The sequence below is a fragment of the Pagrus major genome, chromosome 22 (assembly GCF_040436345.1).
Source record: "Pagrus major chromosome 22, Pma_NU_1.0".
Classification (NCBI taxonomy): Eukaryota; Metazoa; Chordata; class Actinopteri; order Spariformes; family Sparidae; genus Pagrus; species Pagrus major.
Window position 1 is genome coordinate 12807601 of NC_133236.1, and position 12205 is coordinate 12819805.

The window sequence follows — 12205 nt, forward strand, 5'->3', positions numbered from 1 at the left end:
AAGCCTGATGATCACACTGAGTTGCCTTTTTGTTTCTTCATGTGAGGCTGCAAATAACCGGGATAAATTATAAGAAAGCACAGAATTTAACCTCAAAATCTATTGTTTGCCTTTTATGAGTTTTTAATGCTTTCATCACTGGCAACTTTATTTCTGGTCCCTGGTTTGTGTCACACGGTATAAGCAAATTTCCTGTCACTTATTTTCATGCAGAAGAATCGAGTCCCTGTACCATCAGGAGCAGCACTGTGGACAACTGCTGATATACAAATACAAAAGAACCACATTAATTTCAATTTCAGAGGAGTTTTCAAACTTTAGGAATCATATCTTTTACTGTCTGCTCGTATTTAAGCTAGACAAGAAGTGTAACATATTTCAGGTGGGAACTTTTAGGGTCAAACTAACTCCTTTTGTAAGATTAACTAAGAAATAAGTTAATCTGTAAGTAGAATTATAGTCATAACGAAGACAACACCTTGTACAGTCCCATGACGAGTCTGTCTGGACAAATATCTGGAAAACCATCACATTCTGCCTCAGGAGAATGTTTATACGTGAAACTATCTCCAAAATCCCAGAATGAAGACTTAAATATCAAAGTGTTGGTGTGAGGTGCTGGACACTTCTCTTGTTGCATTTTACAATAAAAACAAAGGAGCGACTCACCCTGTGGAAAAGGGAAAGAAAACATGTTATAGGATAATACATTTGTCGAAAATACCTGCTTGCTATATGTTGAAAAATCACAGGGTTCACTGTTGGTCCACTGGGGCTTGTAGAGGAGCCCATTATACCATAGTAACTGCTGTTGGAAGCATCTTTGTCTGGCGCCCTCTGGTGGCTGCAGCCTTAACTTCATCACACCAGCCTGCCTGTTTTATACTAACGAGACTAAACTGTGCGGTCAACATCTATCTATATCAGAACAGTTTTTTCCTCTTCACAATAGTTTTCATGTTGAGCTTCTGTCTGTGTGGAAACTCTTATCAGTGAACTATCCAGGAAGTTTCTAATACTTATTACTAAAGGGCAATAAGACAACACAAAGTCCTTTCTTGGGGGGACATATTTAAAGGTTGAAGTTCTAAGTTTTAGACATTTTTCCCTGTAACAACATGGCATTTCTGCATCTAAGATCATTTAATACTAAGGCTTGTAAACATGGGGATAGATCAACAAACCTTCTGAAGTTTGATATGTTTGATGAGAAGTAGTTCTTCAGCGCCACACTATCAGCATTAAAGAGAACACCGGTGACACTTTAGACGGGTTTCCAAATAGATTTTTTTTTTAAATTCAGTTGCATGAGTAAACTTGGATGTTTTGACCCAGAAGAGAGTCAGGGAATTTCTTAAGAATGTTTAGAAGTCTGCAGTAATGAAATGCAAGTACATTTCGGAGGCAAATATTGTACTTTTCACTTCAACTTTAGTTACTAGTTACTCTGCAGATCGCATGCTGCGTCAAAGCCAAAGTAACACACTTTAAATGAATTCATTTTATGGGCAGTCAGATATTCAGAAAAATGTTGAATATCTGATCTAAAATGCAAAACTTTCCAGTTTCTGCTTTTCAATATAGAAATTATGCTGCTTTTCTCTTCGTCGAACAAAACAAGACATTTAAAGATGTCATCTTGGACTGTTATCAATAAGGTTAATTGATAGTGACAATAATTTTAGGGCTGCAACTAACGATTTCATTCACGATTAGTCTGTCAGTTTGTTTTTGCAATTGATAAAATGTCAGAAAATGGTGAAAAATTTCAATCGGTTTTTCCTCAAAGCTCAAGATGACATCCTTTTGTTTTGTCCACAACCCAAAGATATTCAGTTTACTGTAAGAGGAGAAAATAAACACATTTAAGAATCAGAGAATTTTGACTTTTCTTACTTAAAAAATGACAAACAATTTACTGGATTATTCAAATAGCAACAAAGTGATTAATCGCTGCTGCCCTAATCGAAATCTCCATTACTGTCATGTTTCTACTTGACGATGCTAATAATAATACAACGCGGTTGGTGTGCATGTACAACATGTTTTGTTCTTTACATTCTTTATTTATCACCCTCTTCCCTGTACCCAACCTCACAGAGCAACGATGTACACAAAAATAAAATTCTCTCACTTACAACGAAAACACAAAACCAGTGCAGAAGGCCAGTGGTCACCATTAAGTCCATAACTACATTCAGAGATCTTTTCCTAAACACAAACAAAAAGTACAGCGGGTTACAAAATCATCATATGTGATGGAGAGCCGTTCTGCTCTCCACCGTCAGTCCATCAATCCAGTTTATATTTTAAAAATCAATACAGAGGCACGTGATAGTCAGCTTTAGTGTTTCTCAAAGACAGGAGCAGAAACAATGTAGAGTACCGTATGATGAAGTGGTTAGGTGCCTTAAAGCAAGGCATGTCTGCTTTATAACTTCATGGTCCTGTGATCATTATTTTCTAACGGTGGGTTGTTGGAAAAGAAAAAGTCTAAACCCACCTATTTAGTGCTTTGGTTGAGAGACGAGCATGAAGAATGAATTGTGATGAAAAGAAGTTTAGTTAAACAATTTAAATGCATTCAGAGTCCTGTGAATTAGTGTTGAGACAGAAAAGCACACAACATATCGACAGAAGGCAGCAGCAGCAGTGGACACTGACGAGGGCCTGCCCTAAGAAAAAAAAAAAAAATCAGCTGACAGGGAGGAGAAATATATTTACATCAACTGTATACAACTTAATTTATAAATACATTTTAGGTATAAATTAGAAAAATAAAACAACAAAAAGCTACTGTAGTTCAATCAGCTACTGCTACTCTCATTTAAAATGCCAGTCTGATTATTAACCCTCTGTATATTTGGTGAAAAACGATCAAAAAAAGGCACAGCAATGAATAATTAGAGCAATTTATCCCTGCAAATTTCTACAAGTCACGACACTAAATCCCCATTGCAACAGACGTGAAAATATAAATTAAGACGATTTTTTTTTTTTTTTTTACCATTAAATGTAATTCCAACAAGTTCCCACACTCAAACAGCATCTACACTAGCATCACCAGTTACAGTTTCTTAAATAAATTAAGGCTTTAAGGGGGGTTTGCGATAAGTCGTCAAGGAGAGCACCCTGATTTTTTTCTGCTTCCTCTGAACACATCATACAGTGAACCTTTCATGCATTAAAGGAATAGTGTAAAGGAAAGAACATTTTTTGGGAAGAACAAAGCTCATTTTCCTTCTTGCCAACAGACTGATGCCACTCTCATGTCGGTACAGTAAACACAGAGGTGGCGCTGACAGCAGGTTAGCTTAGCTTAGCATAAAGACTGGAAACGGGGAAACAGGTAGCATTACATTATCGCTGAAAAGGATTTTAAAATGATAATTCACTATCAACACATGGTGATTTTTGCCGTTATGCCATATTGCAATATCGGCGATATTTTGATGAATTGTTCAGTCTTTGTACAGTGAGTCTTTCTTGTATCCTATCTTACTGTCCCCTTCCCGGTTGCTATTTTGGCAAATATCTTGTTAACCAATGACTCTTAAAAGGAGCCGTTTACACTGTTTTTGCTAAGCTAAGTTGCTGCTGGCTCTAGCTTTATATTTACTGTACAAACATACAAGTAGTGTTGACCTTCTAATCTTTATTTCGGCAAGAAAGGAAATAAGCGTGTTGTCCCATAATTATTCCTTTAACTTGTAGTGCGACCGTGTGCTGTCGAGTATTCTGACTCCTACAAACATATGTTCCTATGTTCAAGGATTTAAATCCCCTCCACACACACACAAACACCCTCCATGAACTCGTTATGTACAAGCAGCTCAGCTGTCCTCAGTCCTACACGTAGACCAGGTCTCGGCCCTGAGTGGCTGAGCTGCTGGCTGCCTCCTGCGTCGGGCCCTCCGAGTCTGCCTCGTCCTCGTTATAACCCTCGTACTCGATAGGTTTGGGGCAGCTGTACGGGTGGCCGTTGTCATCGAAGAAGCGGCGGAAGGTGAATTCGTAGAAGGCGTGTTCTGGATGTTTGCCGTTGCGGAACCAGCCGTTGAGGGTGTCGTTGAGGTTGTCCTCGCCGTCGCTGTCGCTGCTCCACAGTTTATCCGGGTCCACAGGGTCAAAGTTGGAGGTGTCTGTGGAGTGGGCGATGGTGGGGATGTAGGGCGCCACCTGCTGCCGTAGGTCGCTTGAGAAGTCGATGGTCTTGAAAAAAGGATGAGCTTTGATTTCGTCAGCGCCGTTATGGCCGAGGCGGTCCTCTGGGCCGCGGCACAATTTGACTATAAGATCTGACGCCTCTGGGCTGAGCTTGGCTGGCGGGGGAATGTGCAGCATGCTCTTCCAGTTTATCACCTGGTTTCAACAGCAGAAACAACATTAGAGACAATGCAGCCTGTAGATGCAAAACATTTCACTGCAGGTGCTTCACATACCTTCAACTGTGTCTCCAGGGGTGTGGTGGCTAAGAAGGGGGGCTGTCCAACAACCATTTCATACAAGATCACACCAACACTCCACCAATCACAGAGCTGGGTGTATCCTGGAGGAGATTAAAGACGTCAGTCACTCTTCAACAACATCTTGAACAAAGGTTTTGAGTCGGGCTGACCCAAATTATTTGAAGCTTCTACTGTTTTTGAGGTACAAACATCCTAATCAGCATCCAAAGAAGGGAGACATTGTGTCAGATGCACTGAAAATTAGGCAAAGACTGATAAAGAGAGCGAGAAATATAGCTCTTCTGTTTCTATCTAGTCTCAAAACCTGCACACATAAAAAGCAGTGAGGGAGCATTTCTGTTCTGCAGAAATGCAGTCCTGCAAACTCTGGGCTGTGATGAGCGCCAGCTCAACCCTCCACGCTTCCAAGTGCTCAACACACGCTTGCTCGTCAAGTTCGTCATGGTTTCCTTTCCAATGTCATTATAAAATTCAGTGTTTCCACTCTCAGTTACATTCCTCACATTAAAAAATGTTTCCAGCGGTTTCCACAGTGAGGTATAAAGATTATAAATGTAAAATATAAAAAAGAGGACAATGGGATTGGATGGGTACTGCAGATCTGCAGATACCTTAAGTTGAGGAATCGGAAACTATCAGAAGAAATAGGTTGCATAATTTAGTAAATACTTATAATAATCTAAAGAAAATCATTGTTGGATTAATTGATAATGAAAATAATTGACAGTTGCAGCCTTACTCCCTAGTTTACAATCTTAAGGTGGAGAGCTCTTCATGTACAGTACAGTACAGTACAACTACAGGTCCACTGTACCTGTTCGCAGCAGCACTTCTGGTGCGATATAGTTGGGTGTCCCCACTAGTGAATGTGCCAAACAGCGCTGGTGCTGCCGGGCCTTCCTCCTCTCCAGAGGCTTCAGGCGGTCTGTGCAGCGGCAGTTGGCTGGATCTTCCCATTCCTTACTGAAGTCCATGCTGTCCTGCCTCACATGGTCACCTGGAAAGAGACCACACAACACAGTGCTCATTACTCTACTCATTCTACTCATCAGATGTGGTTTTCTACCAGGTATATGGTTCTTCCATTTGGTGTTTTCATGATTTCCACAGTATTCACTGAATGTGACTTCTCACTGTGTCTCATGAAGGGTTCCAGGAATTTGGATTTTTGAAAGCCAAGAGTTATTATTTGGACTGAAACTGCCAGAAGTCATCTCATTATTTCCATACAGCAGGTTCAGCAGCAGAGAAATTTGTTCCTGGCAGTTTAAAGGAGATCCAAATTACATGCTGTTTATTTTCTGCTTGCCGATTTAAGACAAAAACAAAGTTGACTGGGTAAATTTTTTTGTAAAATACCTGATCAATCTTTCTGAAAGTGGACCTAGTGACCTGCATACCAGCTGCCTTTGTCACCTTAGCACACACCTTAAGACTGACACTTCAACACTTTTAATACCTGACTCATTACTGGCATTGTGCCCTCCACATTTAAAACAGAGGGATGGCATTTCTGTTGTAAGCAGAACCAGAGTGCTGAAAAGATCTGTCAACTGACAGAAAATTAATTGGCAAAGAATTTTATAATTTAATTGCATTTTCTAATGCAAGATTTCCCTAAATTCGCTGGTTCCAGCCTCTCAAATGTGAAAAGTTGTTAGTTTTATTAGTGTTTTATAATAAAAAATTTAATGTTTTTAGGTTTCGGGACAAAAAGTCATCTGAAGAAGTCGATTTGAGCTCTGATTTGCATTTTTCAAACATTTTCTGTCTATACCAAATGAATGAAGACACCAACTGTCAAATTAATTGCTAATAAATAAAACTGTTAGTAGCAGCCATGTTATACTAAAAAAATTTCGACCTAATAAAAATAATTTACTTTAAGCTGAATTTTCCACATAATCCATCAAACCACAGGTAATTTGATTTGCTCCCTCTTCCCAACAGCAATAATTTCTAAAACAAACTTTTATTTGAGAATGTTCGGTTTGTATTGTAGATTTGAGGATAATTCAATATTTTAGATGAACTGTTAGTTATTAAAAAAGTGAGACCTACCACTCTGGTAATACTTGGAGTCGTGTGTCCAGCGGAAGCCGGTGCAAAGGCCAAAGTCGGTCAGCTTTATGTGTCCGTCTCGATCTATGAGGATGTTATCAGGCTTGATGTCCCGGTGGATGAAGCCCATCTTGTGGACGCTCTCCACGGCGCAGGTGAGCTCTGCGATGTAGAACTGAGCCAGCTCTTCTTTGAAGATGCCGAGCCTGATGAGAAGGCTCATCATGTCCCCTCCAGGTATGTACTCCATGACAAAGTACAGATTGTCCTTGTCTTGGAAGGAGTAGTACAGACGCACCACCCACTCGTTGTCCGCCTCAGCCAGGATGTCCCTCTCCGCCTTGACGTGGGCCACCTGGTTTCTCAGTAGCACATCCTTCTTACGGAGTGTTTTCATGGCGTACAGCGCTCCTGTGTCCTCTTTTCTGGCCAAGCACACCTCACCAAAGGCTCCGATGCCAAGGGTCTTGATTCGTTTGAACATAGATTTATCCATCTTGGCCCGCTTTAACCGGATGTAGTTGGACTCTTTCTGGCAGAGCATCATCCGCATCTGCTCCTGAGCTTCTGAAGACAAACCCACCTGAGCACAGGACAGAGTCAAAAGTGATTTAATGGGCCACATGATCTCAAAATGGCTAAAAAAAAGTTGCATGAAAACACACAAGTAGTCCTGGTTAGATAGAAACTGTATACACTGAAGGAAACCAGTACAAAATGCATTAAAATGACCTATAAATGCAAACATAACGCATTTTCCTCATGTGTTAATCGTTGCTGCAGTCCAAAACAAAAATGCTCGAGCAGTGACATGATCAGTGAGATGGAGGTCATCGAGTGGCATGCATTTCCTCCCGCCACAACATGCTGCATGTAGTACATTTAAAATACAGAAGACCAGACTCTCAACACAATCTTACTTGAATAACCGATGTGTGTGGACTATTCTGTCGCACAGGACAGCAGAGATACTTTTACCTTATTTAGATCAGCTGTTAGTGACAGCAAGGGGAGAAAGGAAGAGAAAGAACAGCTAAGAAAATATCGAACAGCATGACAAAGACAATCACAGAGAGAGATAATACAGTGATCACAAGATAGTAAGAAAAAAAGTTTGAAAAGAGTGACAGGTTTACTTTTATATAGCAAAAATTAGAATACAATTAGAAAATTATGTGACTATGGTGGTTGATGTTCTCACCCTATTCATTTCACTTTCCAGCTGCTTCCTCCTCCGAATCCTCTGCTGATGGTTCTTTAGGATATTCTCCACATGTTGCTCCATAAAGAACTTGAATGCCTGCGGGGAGTACAGCGCAACTCTTCCACACTCCCCTCTCCGTTCTTCATCCCTCTTGTTGCGGCGGACAGGAACCGGCGATGTTGTGATTTGCTTCTTCTCCTTCTCTGTCGCTGTGCTGCTTTCAGGAGTTTCTGTTGTCTTGTCCCGGGAGCCGTCACCGCCGCTGCTCTCCTCTTCAGCGGGCTCCTCTCTGCCTGTGCCGAGCTTATTGGCCCCTGGATTGTAGGCAGGGGGGGAGGGTGCAGCCTGCTGCTGGAGGAGATGCTTAGGATAGGGTGGAGGGGGGCCCTGGTAGCTGGGGACTTCTGCGACAACAGGGATCTGAGGTACAGGGGCTGGGGGTTCTTGGTAAGCAGGTGCAGCTGGAGGGGGTGGAGCCTGCTGCATCCATGGCGGGTGTGTGGGAGCGACAGCCGTGTGTAACTCAGGTTTCTGGACACGCATGCTTTTGACTGGCTGCAGGATGGGTGCCTGGGTGATAGCAGTGACTGTGGTGGCAGAGGGCTGGGAGCTGGCTGGGTGGGCCTGTCTGCCATTCAGCTGGTGGTTGTTGAAGGAGTTAGAGCGGACTGGCATGTTGTGCTGCCATGATGGGGACAGATCCTGGTTGCTGTTGTTGCCAGAGGAAGACTGGGGCTGGTTGGGAGCCTGAGACCAGGACTGAGGAGGACCTATGTTGTACATGTCAAGGTTGTGACTGTTCCGGTTGGGAACCATCATGGACTGAGGGATGTTTCCACCGTTGACGTAAGAGGGAGATGACGCAGGTCCTCCCGCCTGCATCTGGTCAGTGGGACTGTGTCGGCTGCTCTGATTGACTGGGTACGGGGGAGGAGGCTGTCTGCTGCCTCCGGCCATGTAGTCTGGCTGTGGGGAGCCACTCTGTGACCAGCTGGAGGGGAAGGTGAACTTATTCCCCCCGGAGGCTTGCATTATGATGGGCTGGTGGCCCATAGGCACTGGGCTGATCCCGCGCTGATTCTGAGGTGCTGCAGCTTGGTAGCCATCGGTCCAGGCCCCCTGGGGTACAGGAGAGATGCGGGGCACAAGGTAGTCCATGTTGCCAGAGTAGCGCTTGGTTGACGGGTTGCTGTCCCAGGATGGTGCAGGAGACATGGCACCGCGGTTTGGTGGAGGTGTGACACTGCGCACCTGAGGCGGCAGTGGAGGATTGACTCTCTGGCTGTTGGCAGGGTGACCCTGTTGGAAGGCGGGAGGTGGTCCGGGGCTGTCTGAGCGGTACATCATTCCATCCACCATGAGAGGACCGTGTCGAGGAGCCAAAGACTCCTTTGAACCTTTCCAGCTCGGCCTCCTCAGCACAGCCTGCTGGATATGAGGAGCTCCTGCAGACACACAAAAAACAAAGTCACAATCAAAATGAATTGAGAAAAATAAAGTATAACTTGTAGCAGTGTGTCCTTGTAGCAAAATAATTAAAACCCAAGTCCATCTAAAACTGAAACTAAAATAAACAAGTCTTAATAAGGTTTTTTGGCAGCCAACAGTTGTTGCACCGTGTAAAATATGTTAAATTCACACACAGACATGCACACATAAGTACGGTATGCTCTCACCTCAGAGCCACATTTCCAAGACTCAGTAATTAACTTGGTGTGTACAATGTTATTAGATGCAATAGGAATGGAAGCTAAAATTATGAAGCCTGAAGTAAAACGTAGCTTGTTGTAAGATACACCTATGATCAGTATTTCCTCACATTGTATTTTTTAAATAAAAAGGTCCAGACCAGTTGTCAAAAATCATTGAATACCTGTTGAAACCAAAAACAGTTTCCAACATATTGTCATGACTTTCCTTGAATGTGCCACAATGAGCTCATTATGAAATGAAAACCAAAAACCTAATTTCCAGTCAACTTGTTCCATTACATGATGCAGTGACTCATTCTCTTTTTGTCAGCATGTATTGTCATTTCTTTAAGCTAATGTCCCAAATCTTGGAAACATTATCGAGGCTGAATGAACACACCTTGATGGAAAATAAAAGAGGAAACCCAGCATTTAGTCCCAGTGGACAGTTACGTACCTTGGGCTTTCAGACCTGTAGCGTTGGGGTTGGCAGCAGCCATCTGTTCCCTCATCGACTCCTGGTAGCTCACCTTACCCATATAATCTGCCCCCACACTGCGAATATTGCTCTGTTCACAAGGCAAAAAAGATACAAATTAAATTTAGAGTTTGGTTTCTTGTTCAAATGAGCTGTCAAATAAATAGATGAAAAGTCGCAACTAAAATTGTTTTCATTTTCTATTAATCTGCAAATTATTTTCTTGGTTACTCAGTTAATCCTTTTGTCTGTAAAATGTCCTAAAACAGTGAAAAATCCCAAGTGTACATCTTTCAGTTTCCTATTTTCAGTCCTAAACCCAAAGTTATTCAGTTTACAATGATATACAACAGAGAATAGCAGCAAATCCTCACACTGGAGAAACTGGAAACAGGGAATGTTTGGAGGTGTTGCTTAAAAAAACAAACATAATACAATCATGACAATAGCGGCAGAATAATATGATGCCAATCAGCGAGTAAGCTTTTCCCAACAGTTTAAACTTGCTTTGACTGAAAATTATTGCAATGCACACTGTGTGACTTCAGACCTGGATCTCAATCACTGGTTCAAAACAAGTAGCCACTGCCAACTGAGAAACTGCTTTTGTAATGACACCTGTACAAGCTCATCGTCATTCCACTTTGCATACTTTTCATTTTTCAAATAATAAACAAAGTACACAGAGAGATTATTCTCTATTACAGAGTTATATTTAGAATGAAATCCAACGACTGGTTTCGGTGACAAAAAACACTCATCTCACCTCCTCAAACCCAACAAACGGGGGTTCCATCGACATGTGTTTGTTCACCTCGGGGCCTGAAGTGCTGGGCTCATTGGCAAAAGGCATCAGGGATTTGCGGATCTCCTGTAAAGCCTTATGGTGGGGGTTTTTAGGGTTGCTGCAGCGCCCCTGTTGCCTTGGGTCCTCAGGAAGCATCTTTCCAGCTCCACCAATTTCCACTTTAGGTGGGTCAGAGGGTTTGGACAAGTTACGCAGGCTGTTCCGTATTTCCTGCAGCATTTGTTGGCTGTTGCCGCTGTAGTTACTGGTGGGAAATGTTTTGGGTCTCATCTGTCTGTATCCTTCGGGTTTCTCCCCTCTCTTCATGTAAGAGCATGTATGATGACAATGAGGGGGATGAAGAAGATGTCACTCAGTCCAGGGTTGCAGAAAAGGATGGCAGGGGTCTGACCTCACATCTGCATTCTGCTGACAGAAATAAAAAAGAAAAGGCAATGTGAGATGAGCATACATCCAGAGTACATATCTTATTAGTGAACTGGTTGGACAGATGAGATGTAGAAAGAGCTAATAGCAGATACGAAGAGATAGACATTAGAAATATGATTATTAGAAATCAGACTGACATATTTCGGAGTTAATATGATACTTTAGCTGCAGAAAAGTTGTATTTTAATGCTTTGCCATTTCACATTAAGCTACACTTGTTGCTCAAAGTAAAGTATTCCCTAACAAAACAAGAACCCGTCCCCTGGCTAGCGTCGTTAGCAACACGGGGCTAGCAGAGCGCTAGCTACATTAACGCTGATTGTGCTGCGTTAAGTGCGCTAAAATTAAATTGTTTGTCACATTCGTCTAAATTTCTCCGACATATGGCGACTCATGGGCTGCAAACTGAAGTTATCGCGACTTTACTTTGCAGTAAGTCGAAAGCGCAGCAGTTGCTCCGCGGCCTGTGTGTTAAAGGCATCCATTTGCTGCTAGCAGCTAATTCAACAACAGGTTGCGAATTAGCTGCTAGCTCGGGACACAACTGGCAACAGTTGGTTAGCTATTAGCCGTGTCTGACAACTTACCAGAGTCTGTATCTGCCGCCTTCCTCGACACTTTCCCTATTTTGACAACAAACGATATTTCCTTGACCTTACTAGGCGTCAAGGACGCGAGTTTAACTTAAAATGTCCTTGTTGTGCCGAGCTGGCTTGTTCCTTGTCGTGTTGAATTCCTGGGATGTCTGAATGACAAGTACAACAGCAACAAGCTAGACAGGGAAGAGCGACACACATCCGGCTCTTTTCAAAATAAAAGTCTAATAAAAGTGGCTTTAATAATGATTCAAACAACCAAAAACCAAACAAACAAATAAGAACAAATGTATCTTTTTTTTTTTCATTTTAACCAGTTCTAAACCATCAACCAAAAAATTACATAACATTTTTGCTCATATCAAATCAAAAACGAACATTAAATAAAATATACCCTAATAAATGCGCACAAAATAGTGTAGTACATATCTACGAACAATGCCACTGTATAGGTAGTTAGCTGCCATGC

The 12205-nt window shown here is 42.2% G+C and overlaps 1 protein-coding gene across 2 annotated transcripts; it reads right to left on the minus strand.

Moving 5' to 3' along the window:
* Positions 1 to 2045: 2045 nt before the first annotated feature.
* lats1 (large tumor suppressor kinase 1) lies at positions 2046 to 11882 on the minus strand. Of its 2 annotated transcripts, none has more exons than XM_073493093.1 (8): positions 11728 to 11882; positions 10670 to 11116; positions 9883 to 9994; positions 7732 to 9179; positions 6531 to 7113; positions 5284 to 5466; positions 4443 to 4549; positions 2046 to 4362 (listed from the first exon to the last, which is right to left on the minus strand). In XM_073493093.1, exons 2-8 carry the CDS (start codon positions 11015 to 11017, stop codon positions 3850 to 3852), a joined length of 3294 nt encoding a protein of 1097 aa, XP_073349194.1. In that variant the 5' UTR covers positions 11018 to 11116; positions 11728 to 11882; the 3' UTR covers positions 2046 to 3849. The 2 variants fall into 2 exon arrangements, with proteins under 2 accessions (XP_073349194.1, XP_073349195.1); XM_073493094.1 differs by having other exon boundaries at positions 10670 to 11119.
* Positions 11883 to 12205: the final 323 nt, after the last annotated feature.